Below are 26,103 nucleotides of genomic sequence, written 5' to 3'. Positions count from 1 at the left end.
TCATTTGAAGATCTCAATATTTAATTGGTAACAATACTTTTATCCTTTTCTTTTTTTTCTTTTTGAGACAGGGTCTCACTCACCAGACTGGAGTGCAGTGGCGGGATCTCGGCTCACTGCAACCTCCATCTCCCAAATTCAAGCAAATCTCCTGCCTCAGCCTCCTGAGGAGCTGGGATTACAGGCAAGTGCCACCACATCCAGCAATTTTTTAATAGAGACAGGGTCTTGCCATATTAGCCAGGCTGGTCTTGAGCTCCTGACTTCAAGTGATCTGCCTGCCTCGGTGCTCTGAAATGCTGTGGCATGAGCCACAGTACCCGGCCAATCTTTTCCTTCTGAGTACTGTGTTTGCTATAAGATAATAATTTTTCACATTTTCCTGATTGATTTATTCAGTGATCATGTTTTCAAAAATTAAACTTTATCTCTTCTCTACTTTGGAATATGAGTAAGATATTAATGCAGAAAGTCAATACAAATATTTTGGGAAAAATTAATTTTCACTTTTCAAAAAGGCAATTTAAAATATTTTTATTCTGTTATACTGGGATTCTCCCCTTTACAGCAGAAAATATGTTTTCTCCAAAGCACGTGGGGAGGAGAGCAGTTTTCCCAACCCTACCTAACTCCTGTATGTCCTGATAGACACTCATATTATTTGACAGACACCGTTTAGATTCTAATCTACCAAGCTGCCCAGTCTAACTCCAGCTATAGCTAACAGGAACAAGAAGGCAGTAAAAGAACAAACTCAAGCATGTCTCTCAACATGAATCACAACCATCTAACAGCATCCAAATGGTTCACTTACCTCCAAAACATTTTCCTGATTAGGATCCAAAATAAATTCAAAGGTCTCATTCCACACAGGGTTTATATCGTTATTGAAGTGTCTTGTTCTCTTCCTACTGTCAGGGGTTGTAGAGATAAAAAGTTCCACATAGGGATCTGGAGTATCAACTACAGATAGTAAACACAAACAAGAAGGAGATAGAAAAGTGATTCATAGTTCCTAATGTTTTCATTAATATATGCTGTCATTTTATTTTCAATGAATCTGTAGTGATGTATTTAAATGTCTGAGACAAGATAATATACACATAATAGAAAAACTCATAGGGTAGATATTTTTACATATGTCGCTGTCCTTCATAATAGTCTTGTGAGAGGGAATTGTTTATTAAGTGATTTATTCAGAATTCCTCCATCCATCTAGAGAGGACAGGAACACAGCAGTCAACATCTCAGTCAAGCTACTACAGGATGATAACAATGTCACCCAGCTAACGCCAGCATGCCCTTCACCCAGGATTGTGACAGTGACAAGATCATGGGTTTAAAACCAGAGACAAATTCACAGACCTACTGTGAACTCATTTTTGACAAAGGTGCCAAGAACATACATTGGGAGAAAACAGTCCCTTCAATAAATGGCTCTGGGAAAACTGGATCTCCATATGCAGGAGAATGAAGCTACATTCCTATCTCTTGACATATACAATAATCAAATAGAAATGGATTAAAAATTTAAATGTAAGACTTCAAACTATAAAACTACAACAAGAAAACATGGGGGAAAATCTCCAGGACAACAGTCTGGGCAAAAATTTATTGAGCAATACCACATAGGCACAGACAATCAAAGCAAAAATGGGCAAATGGGATCACATCAAATTGAAAAGCTTTTTTGTAGACCAAAGGAAAAAAATATCAACAAAATGAAGAGACAACCCACAGAATGGGAGAAAATATTTGCAAACTACCCATCTGACAGGGAATTAATAACCAGAATATATAAGGAGCTCAAAACCTCTACAGAAAAACATCTAATAATCTAACCAACAAAATGAGCAAATGATTTGAATAGGCAGTTCTCAAAAGAAGACATACAAATGGGAAATAAGCATATGAAAAGTACTCAACATCATTGATCATCAGAGAAATGCAAATCAAAATTATGATGAGATCTCATCTCACCCAGTTAAAATGGCTTATATTCAGGCAATAACAAATGCTGGCGAGGATGTGGAGGAAAGGGATCTCTTGTACAATGTTGCTGGGAATGTAAATTAGTACAACCACTATGTAGAATAATTTGGAGGTTCCTCAAAAACCTAAAAATAGAACTACCACATGATCAAGCAATCCCACTGCTGAGTATATTCTCAAGAGCAAGGAATCAGTTTATTGGGGAAATATCTGTACTCCTGTGTTTATTGCCGCACTATATACAATAGCTAAGATTTAGAAGCATCGTAAGTGTCCATCAACAGATGAATGGATAAAGAAAATGTGTTACAGATACACAATGGAGTGTTACTCAGCTATAAAGAAGAACAAGATCTTGTCATTTGCATGGATGGAACTGGAAGTTATTATCTTAAGTGAAATAAGCCAGGCACAGAAAGACAAACATCACATATTCTCACTTATTTGTGGGATCTAAGAATCAAAACAATTGAACCCATGGACAGGGCAGAAGGATGATTACCAGAGGCTGGGAGGGGTAGTAGGGGGCTGGAGGGGAGGTGGGGATGGTTAATGGATGCAAACACACACACACACACACACAACAGAAAAATGAATAAGACTTGCTATTTGATAGCACAACAGGGTGACTATATTCAATAATAATGTAATTGTTCATTTAAAAATAACCAAAAGAGTGTAATTGGATCATTTGTAACAAATCAAAAATGCTTCAGAGGATAGATATCCTATTCTCAATGATGTGATTATTTTACACTGCATACCTATATCAAAGCATTCATATACTCCATAAATATATACACCTACTATGTACTCATAAAAATTAAAAAGGAAAAAGGAAAAAGGAAAAAAAATTGAAAAGTACTTTTTTAAAAAAAAAGATTATGGCCGGGCACGGTGGCTCAAGCCTGTAATCCCAGCACTTTGGGAGGCCGAGACGGGCGGATCATGAGGTCAGGAGATCGAGATCATCCTGGCTAACATGGTGAAACCCTGTCTCTACTAAAAAACACAAAAAAACTAGCCGGGCGTGGTGGCGGGCGCCTGTAGTCCCAGCTACTCGGGAGGCTGAGGCAGGAGAATGGCATAAACCTGGTAGACGGAGCTTGCAGTGAGCTGAGATTACGCCCCTGCACTCCAGCCTGGGTGACAGAGCGAGACTCCGTCTCAAAAAAAAAAAAAAAAAAAAAAAAAGATTATATTTGTCAATGTCAGAAAAATCATCCTGGTTACTTTATCAGATAAAATAATGGAACCCATTGTGAGAAGAATATCACTTATTGTTATAGAGTTGCCTTGTATGATTACATAGATTGTTCACTGAACAACTTTAAGGGGTGGCACTTATATTAAAAATCAACATGTATTTATTATGGCAATATTCAGATGGAAAAGAGGTGTCTCTAGGAAGTAACAATTTTTTTCTTTTTTCTTTTTTCTTTTTTGAGACTCGCTCTGTTGCCAGGCTGGAGTGCAGTGGCACGATCTCAGCTCACTGCAACCTCCACCTCCTGGTTCAAGCAATTTTCGTACCTCAGCCTCCCAAGTAGCTGAGGTAACAGGCACATGCCATTATGCCTGGCAAACTTTTGTATATTCATTAGAGACAGGGTTTCACCATGTTGGCCAGGATGGTCTCGATCTCCTGACCTTGTGATCCGCCCACCTCGGACTCCTAAAGTGCTGGGATTGTAGGCATGAGCCACCATGCCCGGCCAGTAACAGTTTTGTCTGTTTCACATAAATACCCACTTGAATCAGGGTATGATATGTGTGCCCACTGAAATAGAAGAAAACAATTACAAATAAAGAAAATATTTTAATTTTCTCCCATTACATATACACTTAGCAACAAAGTGAGTGGCCCAAACCGTGCAAATATCGGTCACTCCTTTTTCAGGATTCCACCGAATCCTTTAACGTCTTATAGCACTGGACACACTATATTTTATGGATGAAATTATACATCTATCTGTCTTTTCCTACAAGACTTGTCTTTTCTTACAAGACTATAAACAACTTGAGGGCAAATATCTTGTATTCCTCAGCTGTACATCTTGAGAAGCTAACAACAGAAAGCAACAATTACAATATTTAAGGTTTCCTAACCTAAGGACTTGACTTTTCCATTTAACAGGTGCTTTTCCATGTGGACATTATAATTAATAACAAAAACAACAAATAACTAAGTAATGACTACAGGGATCTGTGCAAAGCACTTTACATACATTAGTCTCATTTAAACCTCACAACAGCGCTATAACGTAAGTACTTACTTTAGTATCCAGGCAACAGGAACAGAGAGATGTTAAGCAGTCTGTCCAATACCACATAGCTAATAAGCATCAGGTCAAGATCTTGAACCTGGGTCATTTGACTACAACAATCATTTCTCTTACTACATCATGTTCCTCAGTAACAAAAATTAGATCATAAGGTACATTACGAATTCTATAGAAAGAGGAGTTGGAATTAGAGGGAGAGAAAGAGAGGGTGAGAGCAAGAGTGAGGGAGGGAGCGGGGAGAGAAGAAGTACAAAGGTCCAAACAAAAAGATCCAACAATTGAAAATAAAGGAAAAACAAAAATAATAGTTTCTGACCTATTGATTGTGTTTCCCTCCCAAAAAATTTTTTAAATAGATGTTTTCTGTCAACAACAGCTATGGTCATCAAAAAACATAATCAATGCCTTTCACTTAATTGTTCAGTATTGCTCCTGGTTCTTTATGTAGCCATCAGCTTCTTTAGATGCATGTGTATCTTTGCTGGCTGTTATTATAAAATGGAAGCATCTACAAATGAGGTATCAGCCTTTGAGACTGCCTTTAATTCTCTGGCTTAGACCTTACACATCATTGGTAAAGAGCTGTGGGGCAAAAGGGTTATTGTAAAAACACAGACCCCGACCTTCATCCCTGAAGACCCATTATCTGCACATCTGTAGTGGAACTAAAGGCTTGCAATGTTTAACAAAATAGTCTAGCTGACACTGATGTAGGTCATCTTCTGGTCACACTTTTGATATCCTATTTTAGAGAAAAGGGAATAGCCATTCATTGTCATTTCTAACTCAGTGCTTATACCTCTCAAACAGGACCAGGGAATACAAATCAGAAAACAAAAAGATTGACTGGGAAGGATGATAATGCGAAATGGGCCAAAGAAGAAGAGAACATGTCATAGGGTAATATTATCACATTTTCAACCAGGAAGTGACTGCTTCTTTTCCTTAACCGTGTTTCTACCATATCACCAGTGCTCAGGATTACAAATCAGAAGTAAAACTCCATATTTAGAATAGCAGTTGGTAGAAAATTATCAAGAAAAATATGTAATTTGAAGGAAAGTATTCAATTAATGCTTCAAATTATGTGTTACGAAACATAGCCCTACATCATCTCATAGGGCCAGATTTTTCTCATAAGGCCAGTGCTCTTTTTTTTAACCATTTTCCAAGAAGAAATAGAAAAAAAAAAAAAAAAACAAAGCCAAGCAAAAAACAACATGGAATACAAGGAGTGCGTAGGAAGGGGAGGCATGCAGAAGGCAAACATCATTCATTCATTCAACAAATACGTGAGTGCCTGCTATATGCCAGGAACTGCTCATTCACAAGCAGTTTAGCCTTGAGAGGGAGCCAAACACTAAACTGAAAAATTGGATTATGGAAGTGAGTCAAATGTTAATAGCCTAATTTTAGAGGCAAGGTAAATTGAAGATAAGCAGTTACACTACCCCAGTGACTAGTAACTCAGTCACCCAGATTATTACACAAAAATAAGGTCAAATTGTAGGTGGGGAAATTGCCTTTTCAGACTTGATCTTTACTTGAATCTTTGGGAAAGAGGAGGGTGAGGTCTTCTTGGCCCAAACAAGATGAAGCAGGCTACAAGTGAGGTTCCTTGACAGGCACCAGACAGGAAAAGGAAGGGACAAATTGAAGCAGCATGAGTCAAACCATTATCTATCCATCTTCTCGCCATTTTAGACTCTCAATGAGTCTTATGTTTAACAAATTCTAATTCTGACAAAATGATAAAGAAAATACCATAAAAACAATATGCCTATACCATGTTTATATGTTAAAACATCCACAGACTTTGTTTAAAAAGTCAGAATCCAGTTTAATAGCAGTCACATTGGATTTGCATTATTTTATTTTACTTTTAAAGTAAGTCAGCTTTCTAAAATATATGTCAAGAATGGCAGTGTTTCTAATTTCTCCTCTTGCTTCTTTAGCAAGAGACAAGATGTCAAAGGATGCTGGACAGTGGAAAACCACCAAAACTGCAGACTTTGATTTTGCAATCTGCAACAGCTCTAATCACTGTAAGCGAAGAAACATCTGTAACAGCGGTAGATAAGATAAAAAGTTTTAAGGCTGGTTTAAAGTTGGATTACAATAATCACATAGCTCAGTTTCTTTGCGTAATCTATAACCATCACTGGCATGGCAGCAAACAGAATTAGAAGATTTGAAAATGAAGGCAGCCCACTTTGACAGTAAACACAGCCCAGTACTTTAGAGAAGTTTCAAGAAATGAATTAAAGAAAAAGTTGAATGCAGAATTTGTTTTTTCCTGTACACTATACTTATTTCATGGCTTTGTGAATTAATGCCTATAGGGCAATTGAGTGTTAAGTCACTAACTCAGCCTAATCTTGATTATTTTCAGCCAAACAGGTGGTGAAGCAAAGATGTAATATGCGGGCAAAAACCCCTTTTACATCTCATCCTTTTATCTAAATCTTGACAAACAAAAAGTGTCGGGGGTGTGGGATACAGTTCTTTTTTCTTCCCATAAAGTTGACATGAAACTACATGCACCAGAAATAGCTTCAGAATTCCAGGGTTGTAAAACTTACTACTAAACCTCAGAAGTTTAAGGAGCGCCTGCCTGAAGTCATAACAGGTCCATCTGTCATTTCAGCTTTGTCCAAGTAATATATCATGTGACTCATGAACTCATGGCAGCTTCTAAACTCCTAGCTCTATTTTAAATATTCTCCATTTGCCTATTTCCCCTTCATCAGTAGCAACTTAAACCTCTTGTTTGAAATAAAGATTACAAGTAACTTGTTACAATTTAGGTGATAAATAGAAAAAAAAAAAAAAGCCCACAGGGGAAAGTCCTCTCAAATGTGTAGCCAAAATATTTCCATTCTGAATAGCAATGGTGACATAGCTATTTTATATATATAAAATATGTCCATTAATATATATTATATGTATGTCCATTATACATATAATATATATATAATTAGTCCATTAATCTATCATAATAGCATATTGTGACAGTGAGCTTAAAACAGTGTTTCCCCAGATATAGTCCCTTGAAATACCATGACCTTCACGGACTCATCTGCAGTGCCTGTTAAAAACCCAGAACCTTAGCACCTTCACTCAGATTCTCCAGCATGGGCCTGGAAATCTGCATTTTGACAACTTGAACAGGTAATTATTATGCATACATTTGAAGAACAGGGGCTTAATGTATAATATTACAAGGAACTAAAGAACAGTAGTATAATAACACACACAGAAAAATTACAAACATTTTGACATTGAGAAGGAAACAAAGTTACTGTTCTTCTGTCAAGGAGTTATTCTGCCCATAAACTAGATTAAGCCCAGTCCCGTCATTCACTTCTATTTCTCTCCAGACATAAAATATATTTTCAAATGGCCACGAGAAAATAAATCCAAGAATAAATTAAGTGTGGGTGTGTTAGTTGGCAATCTGTTTAAGGTGATGGACTGATGTTCAGATGTTATGCTTCAATTATCAACAAAGTAGAAACGACCTAACTAGAAGCAGTTAGATCAAAAATTAAAGGAAAATTTGTTGAAAGAAATGTCTCTGAATACTATTCTCAGATGTAGTCATTCCTTTGATACATTTATGACGTAATAATATTGCGAATTACACACGGAGATCTTAGAGCAGCTTTTATGAGTATCAACCTTTTCGCTTCCCAGGTACTAAACTGGTTGAGATATGAGGTGGGAGTTAAGATTCAGTTTTTTTCCCCCGTGTAACCGATAGATCCAGCATTATTTACTGGTAATACTGCCTTTAACTCTTGCATTGCAGTATAAACTTTGCATTAATCAAGTGGTCACATAAGTGTGAGTCTGTTTCTGACATCTGTTCTTCTATTAGTCCATTAATCTACCATTTAAGCTTGCATCTATACCACGCCAATACCAAACTGTCTTAATTATAATATTTTTAAGATAAATTGTAGTATCAGGTTGTCTAAATCCTGGAACTTTGCTCAATATCTTCAGGATTATACTGGCAGTTACTTCATTTCCATACCTCAAAGATGTCAACTAATGTCTTATTGTTCCTGTCTGTTTTGTTAAGAAATCCACTCTTGTTCTTTTGCTTTTCAATATATTTTATTGGCTACAGAAAATACTCGGCCATTATATTTTCAAATATTACTTTTGCCCTATTCCTTCTCTCTTCCCAGTGCTTTTTACCATACCCCAGATATTCCTTATCTTTTTATTCTATATTTTATTTCCTTATTTGTCTTTTGTGTTTCAGTCTGGATATTTTCTATTGACCAATTTTTCAGTTCAGTAATTCCCTCTTTAACTGTTTTCAAACTACAATAAAATCAGCTACTGAGTTCTTAATTTATTGTGTTTTTCAGTTTAAAATTGTCCATTTGATTATTTTCTATATATCTGGTTTCCTGGTAAAATCCTCCATCTTAGCATATATTTCCTTGAACATATTACTCTTAGTTATTTTAAGATCCATATCCCATACTGTGGATCTATTTTTTCTTGTTCTTATTTTTGTTATGCTCATATTCTGCAAGCCACTGAATATTTATGACTCAGTCAATCTTTGACTGAATGTCAGACCTGTTTATGACAATTTATGGAAGAGCCAGATCTACCTCCACAGATGATCCACTTTATTCTCTGGCAGGCAGAGAGAGTAGGACAGCTATCCTCTATTAAATTTTTAAAAATGAATTGACTTCATTCTTTGTAAGGTTAGTCTACCTCTTGATCACTCCCACTCTAAGGCTCCCAACTTATAGTCAAGGGTATTTATTTGGCCCCTTTTAATTTGGTCTTTTTGATCTCCTTATTTGTTTGTTTGTTTGTTTGTTTCCTCTTATGAGACTGCCAATAACTCTCTTCTGTTTTTCAGGTGTTTTATGTTTGCTTCTCAGGCTGTTGCCCTGCATGAATCAAGAATTTGGCTAGTGCCTCATGTTGAAGGCGCTGGCTGTCAGGCATACTACTCTAGGCTTTCTCTCAAGGAACTTAGCTTCTCAAATTCAACTTATTTTGTCCTAAAATCCAGTCTTTATACTCCAAGTCCTTTGAGATTGACAAAGCTCTGCTGAATTCTTGACATCTTCACTGCTTGGCTACTTCTTATCCCTATCACTCCCCTCCAACCTACCTAGATGCAGCTAACTAATAGAGTGAGGGAAAATGTGGCTTGCAGAATATTAGTTTATTTCTTTCTATCTTTTTATTTTTCTTTTGGTTTTTTTTTTTTTTTTGGAGAAAGGGTCTTACTCTGCCACCCAGGTTGAAGTACAGTGGCACCATGGTGCCATCTCATCTCACTGTAGCCTCAACCTCCTAGTTTCAGGTGATCCTCATGCCTTAGCCCCCTTCCCCAGGTAGCTGGGACTACAAGTTCACGCCATCATGCTCAGCTAACTTTTTGGATTTTTAGTAGAGATGGGGTTTTACCATGTTGTCCAGGCCTGGTCTCGAACTCCTGGGCTCAAACAATCCATCTGCCTTGGCTTGCCAAAGTGCTGGGATTATAGGCATGAGCCACCACGCCCGGCCCGGCTTATTTCTCTTCTGAGATCTTAGTCCCTCAAGTCCCAGTTTACTCATCAGCTTTTCATTTCTTTAGACATTTTTAAAAAATTAATTTAAAATGTGTTCCCTAAGTTATTATTAGGAAAAGTAAACACTCTGCTATTAGTCACTTTAGCATGCTTCAGTGACCATTTAGTTCCCAACTTGGCCAAACTATAATAATCTCTATTCTTCCCCTCTACCCACCATTCTCCACATGGTTGCTCAAACATTTACTGTTTTTTTCAAGTCACCTACCCTACTTACTCCTTCTCTTTTGAGGACACAATTCAGACTCACACTTCACTGAAAAAAACAAAAGGGGAGGACTTGATGTAGTCTTTCCATTTTCCTTCCCTGTATCTCACAATTTGAAAAATATGTTTATAATTTAATAATGCATTTATACGTAAGTCCTTCCTCTATTATCTTAGAAGGAAAAGGATCCTTACAGTCTTCTCACAATCTCACTGTTCTGAGATATTTCTTATTTTTTAATCCCCAGACTCAAATTTAACCTGTAAATATTGGTTTGGCCTTAGCTATTTTTTCTCAACTTATAAATATAAACAAATATTCGGCATCCTAAGAAAAATGAACAAAACTTCATCAATTCTGAAAATACTTCCAGATCTTTTCTCTCCTACATCAAAGATTTTGGAAAAATAAATATAGTCTACACTTATTGCTTCTAAATCTCATTATTCCATAAGTTTCCAACCTACTGTCCTCTGCCTTCTTCTGTTACCCTAAACAGTTAATTCTCTCGAACATAACTTCAATGCCAAATTCTGTGAGCTTTTTCTCACTTTACTTGACACATATGCAACATCCTCGGTGCAATTATTTTTCTTTTGTGTCTAATACATCGTTCTTTTGTGATTTCCTACCCACCTCTCTAAACAGTTCCTCTGTATCTTTCACTAGCTTTCTCCACCTCAACTTATCACTAAACTGTGGACTTTCTTCTTGTGTCCCTTACAAATCTCTTATTAGAATTCTTCAAAAGGAAGTGAGGCCTTTAACTACTGTATTGCTCATGTAGCCAAAACCAAGTTGCAAAGGAATTATCACAGTTATTTATATAGTCTTGAAAATACTCAATATGCACCCATCATATCACATGGCACACATTAATCGTGTAGTCTAATTAATCTCAGATCCTTTAAAGTCGATTATCTTCAAAGTTTAAATGGCAGCTATAATGCATTCCTTCATTTCCTCAAGGCTACAAGGGGAAAGTAGTATGAAAAATATGAGGTTCTTGATTATATGTTAACATATAATCTATTCTTATGTAATATATTTTGAAATAGTTCAATCCTGTTTAGTTACTCCGAATCAGTTCTGGATTTTCTTTAACCTTCCTATAGTTTTGCCTTGCACATAAATGTCAGTGTCTCCCTGATCTACATCTGTGAGCCCAACCTTCATTCTGAGATCGTAAATCTGCTCTCAAATGCCTCAAAAATACCTTAAATACCTTGACAATATCTCAAACTCAATATTTACAAAGCAAATTTATTTTCATCATTCTTTTCCTAAATGCAAGACAAAAATTAATACAAAAAAAAAACTAAAATAAAAACTTGTGATTTTTCCTCACTTTCTTTCCTATTTTATTTAATGATGTCATCTTTTCTACCTGTCTGGGCTAGAAGCATGAGAGTTATTGTCTTTTCTTCATAATTTACATTTCCAATCTGTCTCTAAGTTTTAGCTTTTCACTTCTAAAATGATGTTAACATCTGACTCCTTCATTTCATTCAAAATAATTGCCCCAATTCAACTAAGCACCACCTCTCACATAGACTACTACCATAATCTCTTAGTTGCTTATTCTCAAGGAACTTTCTATAATGCAACCACAACTATCCTTCTGAAACATACTTTTGACCTTCACTGCCTACCAAGTCAGGCTAAATATGGTGAGAAAGACTTAAAGTCTCCCTCCCCACTCCGCATCAAACCCAAGGTTCTCCTTCGAGTCAGTGACCCTTCTCAGCCATTCACTGGAACATCACTCTATGGCAAAGAGGTATCTTTGGAATCTACACATTTCAAACATTCCACACAGGCATATTGATGGCAGAAATATTCGTTCTAACAGAATATTGCTGTACTTTTAGTTGTACATGTTGTTATGTTTTCTTTTGGCATTTTAGCTGATAGCTAAAGTTTATTTAAGTTGTTGTTCTTGTCCTAAGAATATCCAAGATAAGGGTCCAAACACAGTACAGTAAAGAAATGTGGGGAATGAGATGTTCTCTCCATTCTTTCCTTATCTAGTACCCACTTCCTTAGTCAACTAGTTGTTTTGTTTTCCTCTTGGGTGAAACTGGCAACTTTAAATCAAGTTCCCCAGAGGCTTTATCTATATACATCTGCATAAAATAAAAATAATTTCACATAAAATTTCAACCTGCTGGTCAAGTATTATTATTTCCATCAGAGGTGAAGAAATTGAGACTCAAAGCCATTTAGTGAGTTGAGCAAGTTCATTCACAGACAGGGTTTTAACCCAGTTTTTCTGAGGCCAGATTTCTTGCTCTGTCAAATATTCCAATACTAATAATTTCTACCTCTTTTTGTCTCTATGAAACTGTAAACGCCATGATAGCAGTGAGCACAACCTTCCTATTCACTCCTGTGTCCAAGAGTCTCACATAAAGTCTGAGACATAGGAACATGACAAACATTTCTAAAAGAAAGGATGATGGACTGACCCTGACCAATACTGTGGAAGAGGTCATAGGCATATAGGTTATAGACCTTTATCATAGGCACAACAGTCTCCACTCAGATTTCATTTTACTCTTTGGTAATAGGTCTCAACCCTCCTGGTGTTTGTCCCCAACACGTTTATTTGGATTGTAATATAAATCAATGTCAGTCATTTCTTCCAAGTGTATGTGTAATTAACTTTTATTTCTAAGTATTAATTTTATATTTAAAAAAACCTGAACCTCAGCTTACCTCCCTTCATAATAACTCCAAGGAATAGGCAGAGTGCCACAGGACTTGTTACATGTAGCAGCCCCTGCTCCCTCCAGAAAGAGCTCAAAATTAGAATCATTATGTCTACAGATGCTGAAAGACAACTCCTGGGAATTGCTGGGAGTGCAGAAGCTGGAAAAGTTAGTGAAGAATCCAATGTGGTTTAGTAAACAGAACTTGCACAGTAATTCTGTGGGGAGAAAAGAGAAAAGCTTTTACAACAACTTGAGCATTGTCTAGGAACTCAAATATGGAATGCCTTTCCCCTCATTTGAAATTAAAATGCAGTTTTATTAACACTATGTTGAAATTCCTTTATTAGGCAGTTTCCAATTTAAGTTGTACATTTCATTTCCTTTTTTCTCATAGGCTGAAAATGTATAATAGTGCTTTCTAAAATCACATTTCCTTTTTATGGGAGCGTAAGGGAGCATGACACTATCAGAAAGTGCCATCGGCCAAATGGATGTCAGGAAGATAGCACAATAGCATCCACTCATGATCAACTTGGTACATTTTGTACTAGCAATTGATTTAGTACATTAATGACTAGCTAACTGAGAGTTGGCATATAATAAAAATGGTTTATTGCAAAGATGTTGATATTCATGGGAAAATGGGGAGAAATATATGCCAAAACAACACGAAGAAGACTAAATGTAGATCTAAAACAGAACTGAAAATGTTGTTGTTGCCTGCATTGTCATTTTACTTAAATTTCTATGATACCTTCTTGGAAGGAAATAAAAATATCTTTGTAATCCGTATCTACGCTTGGAATGTTTTGAATGCTTAAAATGTACAGATATTTCTTGGAATCTTTATAGACTGGACAGAAAGAGTAATTCTCCAGAAATTCTTATATACCATGATAAAATATATTAATTTATTCATATTATTCATTTTAGCTATACGGATTTAACTATATATGAATTCCACTTACTGTAGACAAGAAAAATTATTCTTTTTCATTAAAAAGAGATTCTTAACCTTAACGCTACTGACATTTTGGGCCAGGTAACTCTTTGCTCTATGGTGCTGACCCTGCCTTCTAGATGCTAGATGCCAATAGAAATACCCAATTTTGACAAAAATGTCTCTAGAATATTGCCCAATGTGCACCAGGAGGCAAAATTGTTTCCCAGTTTAGAACCACTGCACTAAAGCAAGACATATTCTTGATATTTATTCACTAGCATAAATAATAAAAATAGCTAAGTTCCCTAAATAATATATATTGGACAGATTATGTCAATCTCACTTTAAGTATTTTTCTTATGATTTTCTTTTCCCAAACTGAAATGCACACCCTACTCATTCCATATATTAAAAGGCTACCTACGTTATAAGGCCCATCTCAATCTACACTCAAGTTGTAAAGTCTTCTCTTATTGGCAACACTTTTCCAAAGGGTTATTTAAGCCCATTTCATCTTCCCACCTACCCCACACACTGCTCACAGGCAAAGCTGCTGCACAAGTAAACATCGAAGTGAGGTAAGTTTGAGTTCCATCCCCAAAACGTAACAGCTCTGTGATTCTGGACTACGCACTTAACTAAACTTTAACCAAACTTCTTCACCTGTAAAATTAAAATAAAGACAGTACATATCTCATAGTATCACTGAAATGAACACATAAAGTATATCTAATGTAAAGTCCTAAGAACTTTGTTTAAATTTTTGTTTATTTGACCAACACTTGCATTGTGCATACTATGCCATAATTTCATTTAAGCTTCATAAATAATAGTAGGATTATTACTCCCATTTACTAGCTGAAGATACTGAGACATAAAATAGCTAAGTAACTTGTCCAAGTTCACATGGTTAATAAGTAGTAGAAGGGAGATTTGAACCCAAGCAAGCCAGTTCCAGAGACCTTGTTTAAACCACTAAACCATGCTTTCTCTTTGTTATAAATTACACACTCCATAAAGTTATCCACAGTAGATATTCATTATTTTTCTTGCAATTTTCAAGGTACTAAATAAGTACTAACTACATAGCACACACTCAGCAATTATTGATATAGACATTAGTCAAACCTTGCTGGAATACGTGCTGGGTTATAGTTCTTTAATATTTCATTTCTGAAGTTAAAATCTCAACGTTGTCATTTCGTTTTGCATCTGGAGATTTGAATTATTCTTATACATCAACTAAAAAATAGTTTTGTCTGGAATTTTATCCAAATTATTTCATTAAAATATATTGATATATTAAGCGAGGAGTGAGAATGAAAAAGTGCATCCAAGGAGCCAGTAAAATTTATAAAGACCCTCAGACCACAGCTCAGCTAAGTTTAATCCATTGTTTCAGTCTCTACATTACCTAATTTTTATTTTTAAGAAAGATTTTATAATATTAAGATATACTAAAATAACATACGGTAAGCATGTTCACTTAAATGTTTAAAGCAGAGAGCAGCAGAGGTATTCTCTTAGACATAAAAACTTTAAGAACATACTTGTCCTTGGCAATTTAAGAAACATTTAGCCCTGTTTAGGTTTTAATCACATACTTTCTCTACAGAAGTGGCATATGGTTTTTGAACAATTGATATTATTGAAATATGGTAGAATATTATTCACTGTATTTATCAGACCTAAAACACATGAATACGCATACAGAAACAAAAAAACTAATAAAGCATAGAGATGAAAAGAATTAATTGTATTCATAAAACCACTTAACAACTTCGTAAACTACCTGACATTCTAAGCAGATGAGGAAGGAACAATAATGCCTTACTAACACATTATATTTCTCCACTACACAGAAAAGACAAGATAAGAGATGTGAGAGAGACATGCGTTATGAAACACTTTACTCATCTTGAAATTATCTTCCGCGAAAAGACCATTGGGAAATAATTTCATTATACTTAGAATTTTTAAAATCTTGGGTGGATACTCTAAAACATTCCAAAACCATTAATAAACTAAAACTCATGTTCAGTCATAACCTGAAGACTGATGTTAAGGAAATATTTATATCAGAAAAAATATATTTTAGGGTTGCTGGTCTATACTTTAGCCAAAGCATTTATAAAAACAGCAATACCATTTATAAAAAATAAGATTTGAAACTCCATAATTAACATAAAAAAAATTAATCAAATTCACTCAAAGGTGTCATAAAATTTCCTGTGCATTGAACCTCAGAAAAATTCTAGTTAGTGGTGGATAGAAATAAGAGTCATTTATAATCTTTAAAAAGTGAAGTATAAAATTGTTTTCTAAAATTCTGTCTCTACTGAAGCAAATAAAGGAAGTAATATCAAAAAATAAAGTAATAATTACACACTGTCACATATTTTACTCATTCATTCAATATTCCCTGAGATCTTACTACTATGCCAGACTCAGAATTAAGCTTTTTTTTTTTTTTTTTTTTTTTTGTGAGTAAGCCTCAGGCCTTAGTCTTAAAAGTGCATGATTACACTCCCATGTGACAAGTGTTACAAAGAAGTCTAGACAGCTGCTGAGGGAGCACAGGGAGTGAAACGTACCCAAGTGTTTTCGGAAAAGGGTTTAACAATGCAGATACCATACTCCATTTTGTTCTCTCAAGCTAAGAAAGAAGGGTCCGATAATTTGCTCAACACAGAAATTCACAACGGAAATTTCTTGTCTCTAAGGTGAAAAATTGAAAATTAGTCCAATGCACAGACTACCCAAAATAATACTCTTGGTTCATACAAAGATGATGTTGAAGAAATAGATGTCTTTTCATATTTGTGTTTGAAATAACTATGATAATAATGGGTCACATTTATTGAGCACTTTCTGTGTGTTAGGCGTATAAGTACTTTGCATATGTCAACTCGTTCAGTGCTCACAATATCTCCCATGATGGAGGAAGGCAGAGACAGGAGAAGTAATCTGCCCAAGGACACAGGGCTCGTGAGCAGTCTGCCCTATCCATCTTTCCTGGAGCTTCTGATCACCGTGAAACTCAAGAATAGCTACCAAACAGATCACTTATTTTCACATTGATTCCTACATGCTCTTGTTGCTAAAGAAGACTCTTAAAAGATTAAATAGATAATGTTTCCCTAAATATCCAACACCCTGTCTCTCACCCCAACATTTACAAATAGGAAGACTGAGTTCTAAGCTCCTTTTTACCGGGGAATGATTAACACTTTGCATTGAGAAGTGGGACCTCTGAGGAGGATTAAGCAGGTTGCACTACAGGTGAGAGGGTTGAGGCTGCAACTTTGGAAAGATAAAGCTGAAGGAAAGAGGGTTATCCTTCCTGAAAATGTTATACGCATTTGGGTTTTCTTTCATTTCTACAAGTTTTAGAAGCCCGTGCTTCTTGTGTATTGTACACGGGATGGTGGCTACAGGATGGCCATGGAGTCTAAACTCTAACCACCATCACCAGGAGAACAGCAGTAAGATCTCCCTGGTGTGCTGCGTGATTGCTGGGGAAGACTGCTCTGAAAGGCATTTCAGTGCCTGCCAAAAAGTGGATGGCCAGAATCCATGAAGACAACATTTAACAGAAGGGTCGATGCCAGTGATGACAAACAGCAAAGATTATGCAAGCCCTACTCCTAATTTACAAGCAAGTATAAATGCCTAGAATTCCTGTAGGACCTTGGAGAGAGGGAGATCAGTGACAGTTCCCCCACCTTCTTTAGAGAATGGGGCTCACAATAAAAACTAATGTGATATGGAAAAAATCATGTAAGGGAAGATTTCACGGCCCTAAGCAAGAATATAGAGACTATCCACACCATTACACGGTGATGTGTACACTTTCAGAAATTTCTCCACAGAACTGCAAAGACATAAAAAGCAACACAGCGTGATTTAAAAAGAACTGAACATTTGCACATATTTAGAATCTCTACTTTATGTATGAACATACTGTCAAAATAAACTGTCAAAAAACTTTCATAGTTATTTCACGAATCTTATAAATGTTCAACATGCATCCCTCACATCACAAGGCCCACACCAGAACTGTTGCTGACTCATCCTAGACAACACATCTCCACTAAAGGAGAGGCGAAGGCACAGTGGGTTCCTTCTTTCCTCAAGGCCATAAAGCAGAACAAAATCAAGTTTTCACAAGTCCCCACAAGAAAGCATGTGGTCTAAAACATTTGAAAAACCTTTTTCATTCTGTTTGGAATCACCCTGGTTTTGTGCTTACAATTCTCTGACAATGTGTGAAAGGGGAAAGTTTAAACTTCCCTTTGGGAGAAGTGCCATATTTTCATTAGCAGCAAGGATTTACCTAAACTTCATACAGTGGAAACATATTACGTAGCAGGCGTGCCACATCGGAACCAAAGCTCTTTGCAGGAGAGAATAAAACAATGTTTTACCATGCTGCAGTGCTTAAAAGCAGAGTACCTAGAGTGATGCTGCCTGGCTTCTTAGATGGATCACAAATATCACACAATCAAATATCACACAGTCGAATATCACACAATCACCAATTAAGCTGAAAGAGAATTACATATTAAACTATTTATGGAAGGTACCTTTATATGTATGAGGGAAAGACCATATTTGTAAATGTGTGTGTATGTATAGTACATTTCATGCATTAGTCATTTAACATGAAGTGAGCACTGTGGCTTTTGAAACAATAAAAATATATGTTCTTCCTTTCTCATGGCTTGTAATCTGATATTTTTGTGATTTTAGTATAAAATAATTTCAGAATTTAACAATGTAACTGTGGTATTAAGGTATTTGTGTTTATTTCTATCATTCTTAATTACATATGATAATGTAATGAGTTATGTAATTAAGCATGCTTTTATAAGAATTTCAAAAATAAACAGTATTAAGGTATTCATGATTATTTCATTTTACAAAAGTAAAATCAGTGAAAAACAAAAGTCTTAGAACCTTTGTTCCATCATGGATTTTTAAACTCTTTGCTCTGCTCACAAGTCCTGTAGATCTCAGGGTAAGCAAACATAAACTAGAAGAAATTGCCTAGAGCTTGTCTTTCAAAATGTGGTTCATGGGTCAGCAATGTCTACATCAGTTGTATGTTAGAAATTCGGAATCTACTCCCCAAACCTACAAAACCAAAATCTGCATTTTGAATAAAAACCCCCAGTGACTCATACGGACATTAAAATTTAAGAAGCACCGTTTGGGGAAGATTAGGTCCAGCCTTAGAACTGCAAATGGCACAACCCTTTAAAAATTAGAAACTTGATCCAAATCTTGCCAGGAAGTTATCAGAAATAGAATATCATTTACCTACAGACACAGATTTTTGAATATTAAGAGCCTGAGGTTATTAAGAAAATCTTAAAGAAGTATGTTAAGATATTAATCAACACAATCTTATAAAATTGACTTGAATATAAAGAGTTCATAATTTTCCCAAGCATGTGTATTTTTTATTGGAGTTTAAATGCAAGCATTAATCACCGTTGTCATTTGAATACTTAAGTTAAGTTAGATCCACCTGCAATCCTAAACTGTTCTTAGAAGCTCTAATGTTTATGATGTTAATTCTGTAAAGAAAAAGATTTCATGTGTCTAATAAAAGGACCAGACAAGGAAAGAATCCTCAGTATATATCTACATAATTAGGATAGTTCTAAAACTCTAATATTCTGTAGTATTTTATCATTTAAAAAACACTATGGCATTTCTTATCTAATCTCATCACAGGGAGTGAAACATGGCTCTAATACTTCTGAATTCTGAGGCTAGACTCCATTATCATTCAGGATCTGTGTTTTCCCCAACACTTTCTAAAAGAAGCAGAAATTCAATAAGGTAGCTATTGCATTCGTGTCACCTATTTCATTTGGTTATAAAATGAGTTCGTGACCAGAGTTGTGTGTTCTGTTTCTTACAGGCACAAAGAAAATTCTATGACCAACTGAAATACTACACTCACTGCAGCCATTCTGCAAACTTATCTTCTGTTAAAAGAGGAAAGGGACAATGTAGAATATAGAGTTTCATTCACCCAACATTTAGCACCCAACATGATGTTGACATGTAGCTTGTTGCATATCACATCTACAACAACTTCCTGTAGGTTTAAAAGTAAGAGTTACATTAATGTTATCAAATTAATGCAAGTTACTTATTTCAAAGATAAAAATAGAGCGATGATTTTGAGTCAGGTGTAAATGTGAACTTCAGACTGCCTCTTCCTATGAACTGTAAACATAAGAATGCAGAAGGAGCTATTACTGGAGCACTGGGTATAAATACTACATTTGAGTAATACTGAGATTAGCAACCATGTCTGGGAAGGAACTGACAGCTGTCTTATTCTTGGCTTGTCAATGCCCTCAAGTGAAAACAAGGAATGAAAGAGATGCTATAAATTAAAATGTCAACTCTGACTCTTCAAAAGACAGTTTATTGGGTGTTGCTGATTTTGTTCTGATGTTTTAACAGTGCAGAAGCATATTTCTAAATGTAGCTAGTTAGGGTAGCATGATTTATGAAAGGACAAAATAAAAAATAGATATAACCTTAGTATTATCCTTTTTAAAAGAAGATATAAATATTTAACCAAGAATTAACTATTTGATGTTTTATTTGTCTTGACACCCTTGAGAAAGCCCTCACACACACAAGCAAGGCAGAAAACTCCAGTAGTAATCCATCATTCTTCTTTACCAAGATGTAGAATTTTATGGAGCTCTACCTTTATAAATAAATGCAGACACTATAAACAACAGAAGAGGATGTAGAGTTCTGTGATCCTGGTCTTCACAGATCTTAGGACTTTTAAAAATAGTTCTTATAGTTCTATTCTTGTCTATGTTTAAAGAACTGCTATATACAAACACCCCAAATTCAGCTATTTGGTAATTTGTATAGATCAAACTCTCCAAGAAAGATCATCAAAATTCCTCTCAGAAAAGTGATAGCTAATACCTGTGCCTTTTCTCACTAGAATTTCCTACGGAACTTTTCAAAAATAAAGTGGTTGGCACTGTATATCATCAATTCACTTTTCCATAGTAACTTTATCACTACATTTATTTCTCAAAAAATCCTTCATGTTCTTTTTGTCTCTTCCTGACTCCTGTGAACTCACTAAGGTGATGTAAATGGTTGGCAACAACTCCCTCCCCACACAAAAAAAGCAATAATTCAAAAATAATCCAATTACAAATGCTGAATAAAAATTCTAACAGAATGCCATAACACTGTCCTTTCTCCCACAGCAGTTAATCTTCAGTGGCCATTCCTTCCATGGGTCCTTCACTCTAAAAAGGAAGCTTCTAAAATTAAGAGTCTAATCTGTGTTATGTACACTGTGGGGATCCAAAATCTAAATGTTCCCTGTCCCAGGAGATGAATTACTATCTCAGGTTCATTCTTTTCATAATATTATCAATATCAATTCAAAGAGACTTAAAATGAAACTTTCAGCATTGCTTTTTTCCCTATTCTAATTATAATAAACAACCATTGCCAAAGTGCCTGGGACTACCATGAGAAGTTGCTAGAAAATCAGATCCACACCAGTTGAAAGAGACTCATGCAGCATAAAGTTTGAACTGCTGTTGGAATCATCTTAAGCACAATTAATAGCCATTGTCTCTACACAACAGAACTCCGCATTGATTAAAAAAAAGGGGGGTGAGGTGGGTTGCTGCTGCTTTATCTAAGAGATAATAACTGTATTTTTAAAAGTCAAATTAGCTCTGTCTTTTGCATGCCTGACAAGCTACTGACATAGAATTTAGTTGAATGAAGAATGGCTTTTCCAACACACAGCATGACCTCTTTGGTTGTAAAACCCATACCTTATCTTAAGAGTACGGTGGGTAATAGTCTCTAAATACAGCTTCTAATGAGGCTTCTCTTTCACAGGAGCCTTTCTTTCAGTAAATTCTCATTAAAACGGTGAAAATGAAAAGAATTGTGAAAAGCAAAATAAGAATACCTTCAGAAAAATATTAATAAAGGGATGATTAGATGGTTTAAACTGAAGTCTGAGATGAACTTAAAATGTAAACCTCTGATCGAAGCTAGTTGTGAAGAAATTGCCATTGCTTTCCTCACCTGCCATAAAAACCACTGTTCAGCCAAAACTCTTGCTGTTAGATTATACCTAACAATCCTCTCCTCGCTTCTGACATTTACCAGCTTCCTGGACTCTCCTCATTCACTGAAGCTTTAAGCTCACATTCTCTCTTTTCTTAGTATCTAACTCCTCCCTCTTTATTGGCATTTTCATTGCCATTTCAACAAGCTGATGTTCCTCCTGTTCTTTGAAAAAAAAAAGAAAAACCTGTTTTCCATATTCCTCTCCCATACATTTAATATACTACAATCACAACATTTTGAAAAATGAAAATTTAGTTGTGTGACTTACTACTTAAACGCCATCGAATTCTTCCCATTGCATTAATGAAAAAATCTCAGTCTTAAGTCTTTGTCTTACCAGGGCTTATCATCCTAGTCTATCATCCCCGTTATCTATTCTCTAGTAATATTGGGTCTGTTCTAGCTCCTCACAAGCATTCTGGTCTTTTTTGCCTTGGAACGTGCTATTTTCTCTGCCTGGGACTTCTTCTGGCTCTCATGACCAAGATACTTTTCTTTTAGGTGCCAGTTTAAATGTCGTTGGTCTGGGAACCCTACATTGCTTCCTGGATGATACATTGCAATCTCTGTTCCTTTACCAAAACCTGTTTTGAGAGTTAAATTATCCATTCCCATATTAAGAATCTAAGATGTTAACAAATCTAAGACACTATTAAATCTAAGATATTATCAAATCCATCATCATAATACTTCATTGTATCCATTATTCTTTCTATTCCCACCTGCATGAATTCCAACCATTTAAATAATAAGATTCCACAAGGAAAACCACCTTTTTTTAAAAGCATGAAGGAAGATACTGTCAACAAGTTAATTCAGCATTATCCTCAGGCTGTGGTTCGCATCATTTCAGGCTGTCCTATACCAGTTTCTATGGCTATTCCATACAAAATAAACATACTCAAAGGCACAAGAACTAGAGAAAAACTACATTTTAAAAATTCGAAATGCATAATACCTCACAGAGGCAGCTTGTTTAAAGTCTTTACTCAGTACTCTTGTAGAAGCAAAATTAAACAAAATTTCTTTGAATTCCCAAGATGTGTACATCATGAAAAAGTCATTTTGTCTGACTCCAAGTGACCTCGGCTAATTTAAGGCCCATGTAAAATGCTATTCTGACAGATAGCATCAGAGAACTGTTTGAAATGTTATCATTCAAAGATCTAGACAAACATAACCACACTTAAAGAAGACAGAACCTCTGATTTGTCAAGGAACTCAAGCAATTAGAGGGTGAACCATAATTACACATGTTTAACAGCAAAGAAAATAAGGGCACTTACGCATGTCACCAAAGGCCCCCTTTGTGACTTTGGCTAATTTAAGGCCCCAGTAAAATGCTATTCTGACAGATAGCATCAGAGAACTGTTTGGAATGTTATCATTCAAAGATCTCGACAAACATAACCACATTTGAAGAAGGCAGAATCTCCGACTTGTCAAGGAACTCAAGCAATTGAAGGGTGAACCATAATTACACATGTTTAACAGCAAAGAAAATAAGGGTACTTACGCATGTCACCAAAGGCCCCCTTTGTCACTTTGGTGGCACTTAACACCACTACAGTAAACTTGTGGGAATACTGGTGCTCCACCTGGAAATAAAATGACAGTAAATCTGAAATAAGCTTCCAACATAGAACCTCATTTTTTCCTTGAGATTAATTTAAAACAGTCTACTTAAAAACAAGTAGCATGCATACCAGAAACATTATTTGATCTAAGGCTGTTTCTTTTTTCACTCTCTTCTCTCTCATCACAGTATCATTGGGAAGTTTAGATTGTGCCTTAAAATGTCACTACAGCTTGACCATGAGCACTTCTTTGTAGTCCGGTTTACCAAGCACTTGGTAAAAAATGTAAATCAGGACTATAGGTATTCTAGGAGCACAATCAGGCTTTGTACTTGTTGACTAGGAAGCCCTGGCTTATAAAGGTGAACTCAGAGCAAGACGTTCTAGATTCGTTTGTTGTTGTTGTTGCTGTTCACTGAAGCAATCAATCAAAAGTCTTTTCTGCATGACATTTCCAGGACAGCTTTCAAAACCCTATGGACCCAAGGCAATAACCAGCAAACAAATTGCACGAATTGTAATGCGTTTGTTAGAAATCATATGCAAGAATATTAAAATTTGCTATTAGCCTAACACCTTGCATAAACATAATAAGCATTAACGGGTAGAGGACTTCATTAGACACGTCACCTAAATGGGAAACAGTTATCAAACAATTCTACTCACTAAAGCAGAATGAGGAAGCAGGAACTCACATAGTTCTTGGAGCAACTGAAAAGGTTACAAAGTCTTTATCTAAAACTCAAGCATTTCTTGTTGTAATCTTAGCAGAGGTCACTTCCCTTAATTTTAGTAGGCTTGTTTAACTGGTTGAAAAGTTCATAATTGATTAAAAAGAGGCTCAGATACTGACAATACTGAAAAGTGAGTAGCAAACAGTCTAAATGCAAGGAGGCAAAAAAAAAAATGTCAAAAGTGTAGACAGATTGATAAGGACCAGCAGTAGTAGAATATAGGGACAAAAATTCGACAGCTCTCAATAGCTTCTGTAGAAATCACTCCATCAATAGTGTAATTAATATTCCAATTTATAATACAGCATCAAAGAGGTGAAGACATGAATAATTAGCATACCTTGTTTTAAAAGGCAGAGAGGCATAAAAATATTTCAAAATAATGCTTATTCAACTTTATTTTAAAAAAGAAATACCTTCAACATCCAAGAGTTCTGAGTAGCCAAAGTTTTACTATACATAAATGAAATGAACAATCAGAAAAATATTTGAAACTAAATGAAATTGACAGTACAGCTTGTCAAAATTTGAATGATGCGTTGAAAGTAGTACTGAATGGGAAATTTATAGCACTGAATGCATATATTTAAAAAGAAGAAAGAACTAAAACCAATAATCTAAGCTACCACCTTAGGGTACTAGAAAAAGAAGAGCAAATTAAATCCAAGGTAAGCAAAAGAAAAATAGTAAATATTAGAACAGAAATCAATAAAATTGGAAACAGGAAATAAATAGAGAAAATCAATGAAACAAAAATTTGATTCTTTGAAAAAAATCAACAAGATCAATGAGCCATTAGCCATGCTAAGAAAAAAAAGAGAGAGAGAGAGAGAGAGAGGACAAAACTATTAATACCAGAAATGATAAGGGACAATATTACAGATCACACGGATATTAAAATGATAACAGAAGAAATACTACAAACAACTCTATGCTCACGAATTTGATAACCTAGATGAAATGAATCGATTTCTTAAAAGACAGAATCTATCAAAATTTTCATAAGAAGAAATAGACAATCTAAATAGGCACAAGTCTATTAAAGAAATTGAATCAATAATTAATAACCTTACAAAATAGAAACACCATGCTCACATGGCTTCACTGTTAAATTCTACCAAACCTTTAAGAGGAAACTATATCAATTATTATATCAATTCTCTGCAATCTCTTCCAGAGGATAAAAGCAGAGGGAATACTTCTTAAATCTTTCTTGGAGGCCACCATTACCCAAATTCCAAAACCAGACAAAGACATTACAAGAAAAGAAAACTACAGGCCAATATTTCTCATGAACATACAGCTAAAGTTCTCAACAAAATATTAGCAAATCAAGTCCAACAACATATAAAAAGGATTATACACCGGGCCGGGCACAGTGGCTCATGTCTGTACTTTGGGAGGCCGAGGTGGGCGTATCACCTGAGGTCAGGAGTTTGAGACCAGCCTGGCTAACATAGTGAAACTCCATCTCTACTAAAAATACCAAAAAATTAGCTGGGCATGGTGGTGTGTGACTGTAATCCCAGCTACTTGGGAGGTTGAAGCAAGAGAATCGCTTGAACCCTGGCAGCAGAGGTTGCAGTGAGCAAGACAGCACCATTGCACTCCAGCCTGGGTGACAGAGTGGGACTCCGTCCCCCCAAAAAAAGAATTATACACCATAACCAAGTGAGGTTTATGTCAGATACACCAGGCTGATTCAGCATTCAAAAGTCTATTAATTTAATCCATCATATCATCAGGCTAAACAAGAAAAATTACATGATCATATCAACAGATGAATAAAAAGCATCCAACAAAATTTAACACCCATTCATAATAAAGAAAATTTCAGCGAGCTAGAAATAGAAGGAAGTTTCACCAACTTGATAAAGG

At 35.6% G+C, this 26,103-nt stretch overlaps 1 protein-coding gene across 5 annotated transcripts in view; it reads right to left on the bottom strand.

Annotated features, from left to right (window-relative positions):
- Positions 1-26,103, bottom strand: part of PLA2G4A (phospholipase A2 group IVA) — a 148,636-nt gene that overhangs the window by 84,648 nt on the left and 37,885 nt on the right. For 3 of the 5 annotated variants that reach the window (XM_033196868.1, XM_033196870.1, XM_033196869.1), the window contains 2 exons: positions 23,431-23,512; positions 815-963 (listed from right to left, as the gene is read on the bottom strand). In XM_033196868.1, coding sequence (XP_033052759.1) covers positions 815-963; positions 23,431-23,512 — 231 coding nt within the window. Of the gene's footprint in view, positions 1-814; positions 964-23,200; positions 23,219-23,430; positions 23,513-23,620; positions 23,966-26,103 lie in introns of those variants that run through there. The other 2 variants (XM_033196867.1, XM_033196871.1) reach the window with 2 other exon arrangements.

The sequence above is a fragment of the Trachypithecus francoisi genome, unplaced genomic scaffold, assembly GCF_009764315.1.
Source record: "Trachypithecus francoisi isolate TF-2019V2 unplaced genomic scaffold, Tfra_2.0 Lachesis_group5, whole genome shotgun sequence".
In the NCBI taxonomy this organism is placed as follows: domain Eukaryota; kingdom Metazoa; phylum Chordata; class Mammalia; order Primates; family Cercopithecidae; genus Trachypithecus; species Trachypithecus francoisi.
The sequence above is the reverse complement of the archived record's forward strand: the minus strand, read 5'-3'. Positions and strand labels throughout refer to the sequence as shown.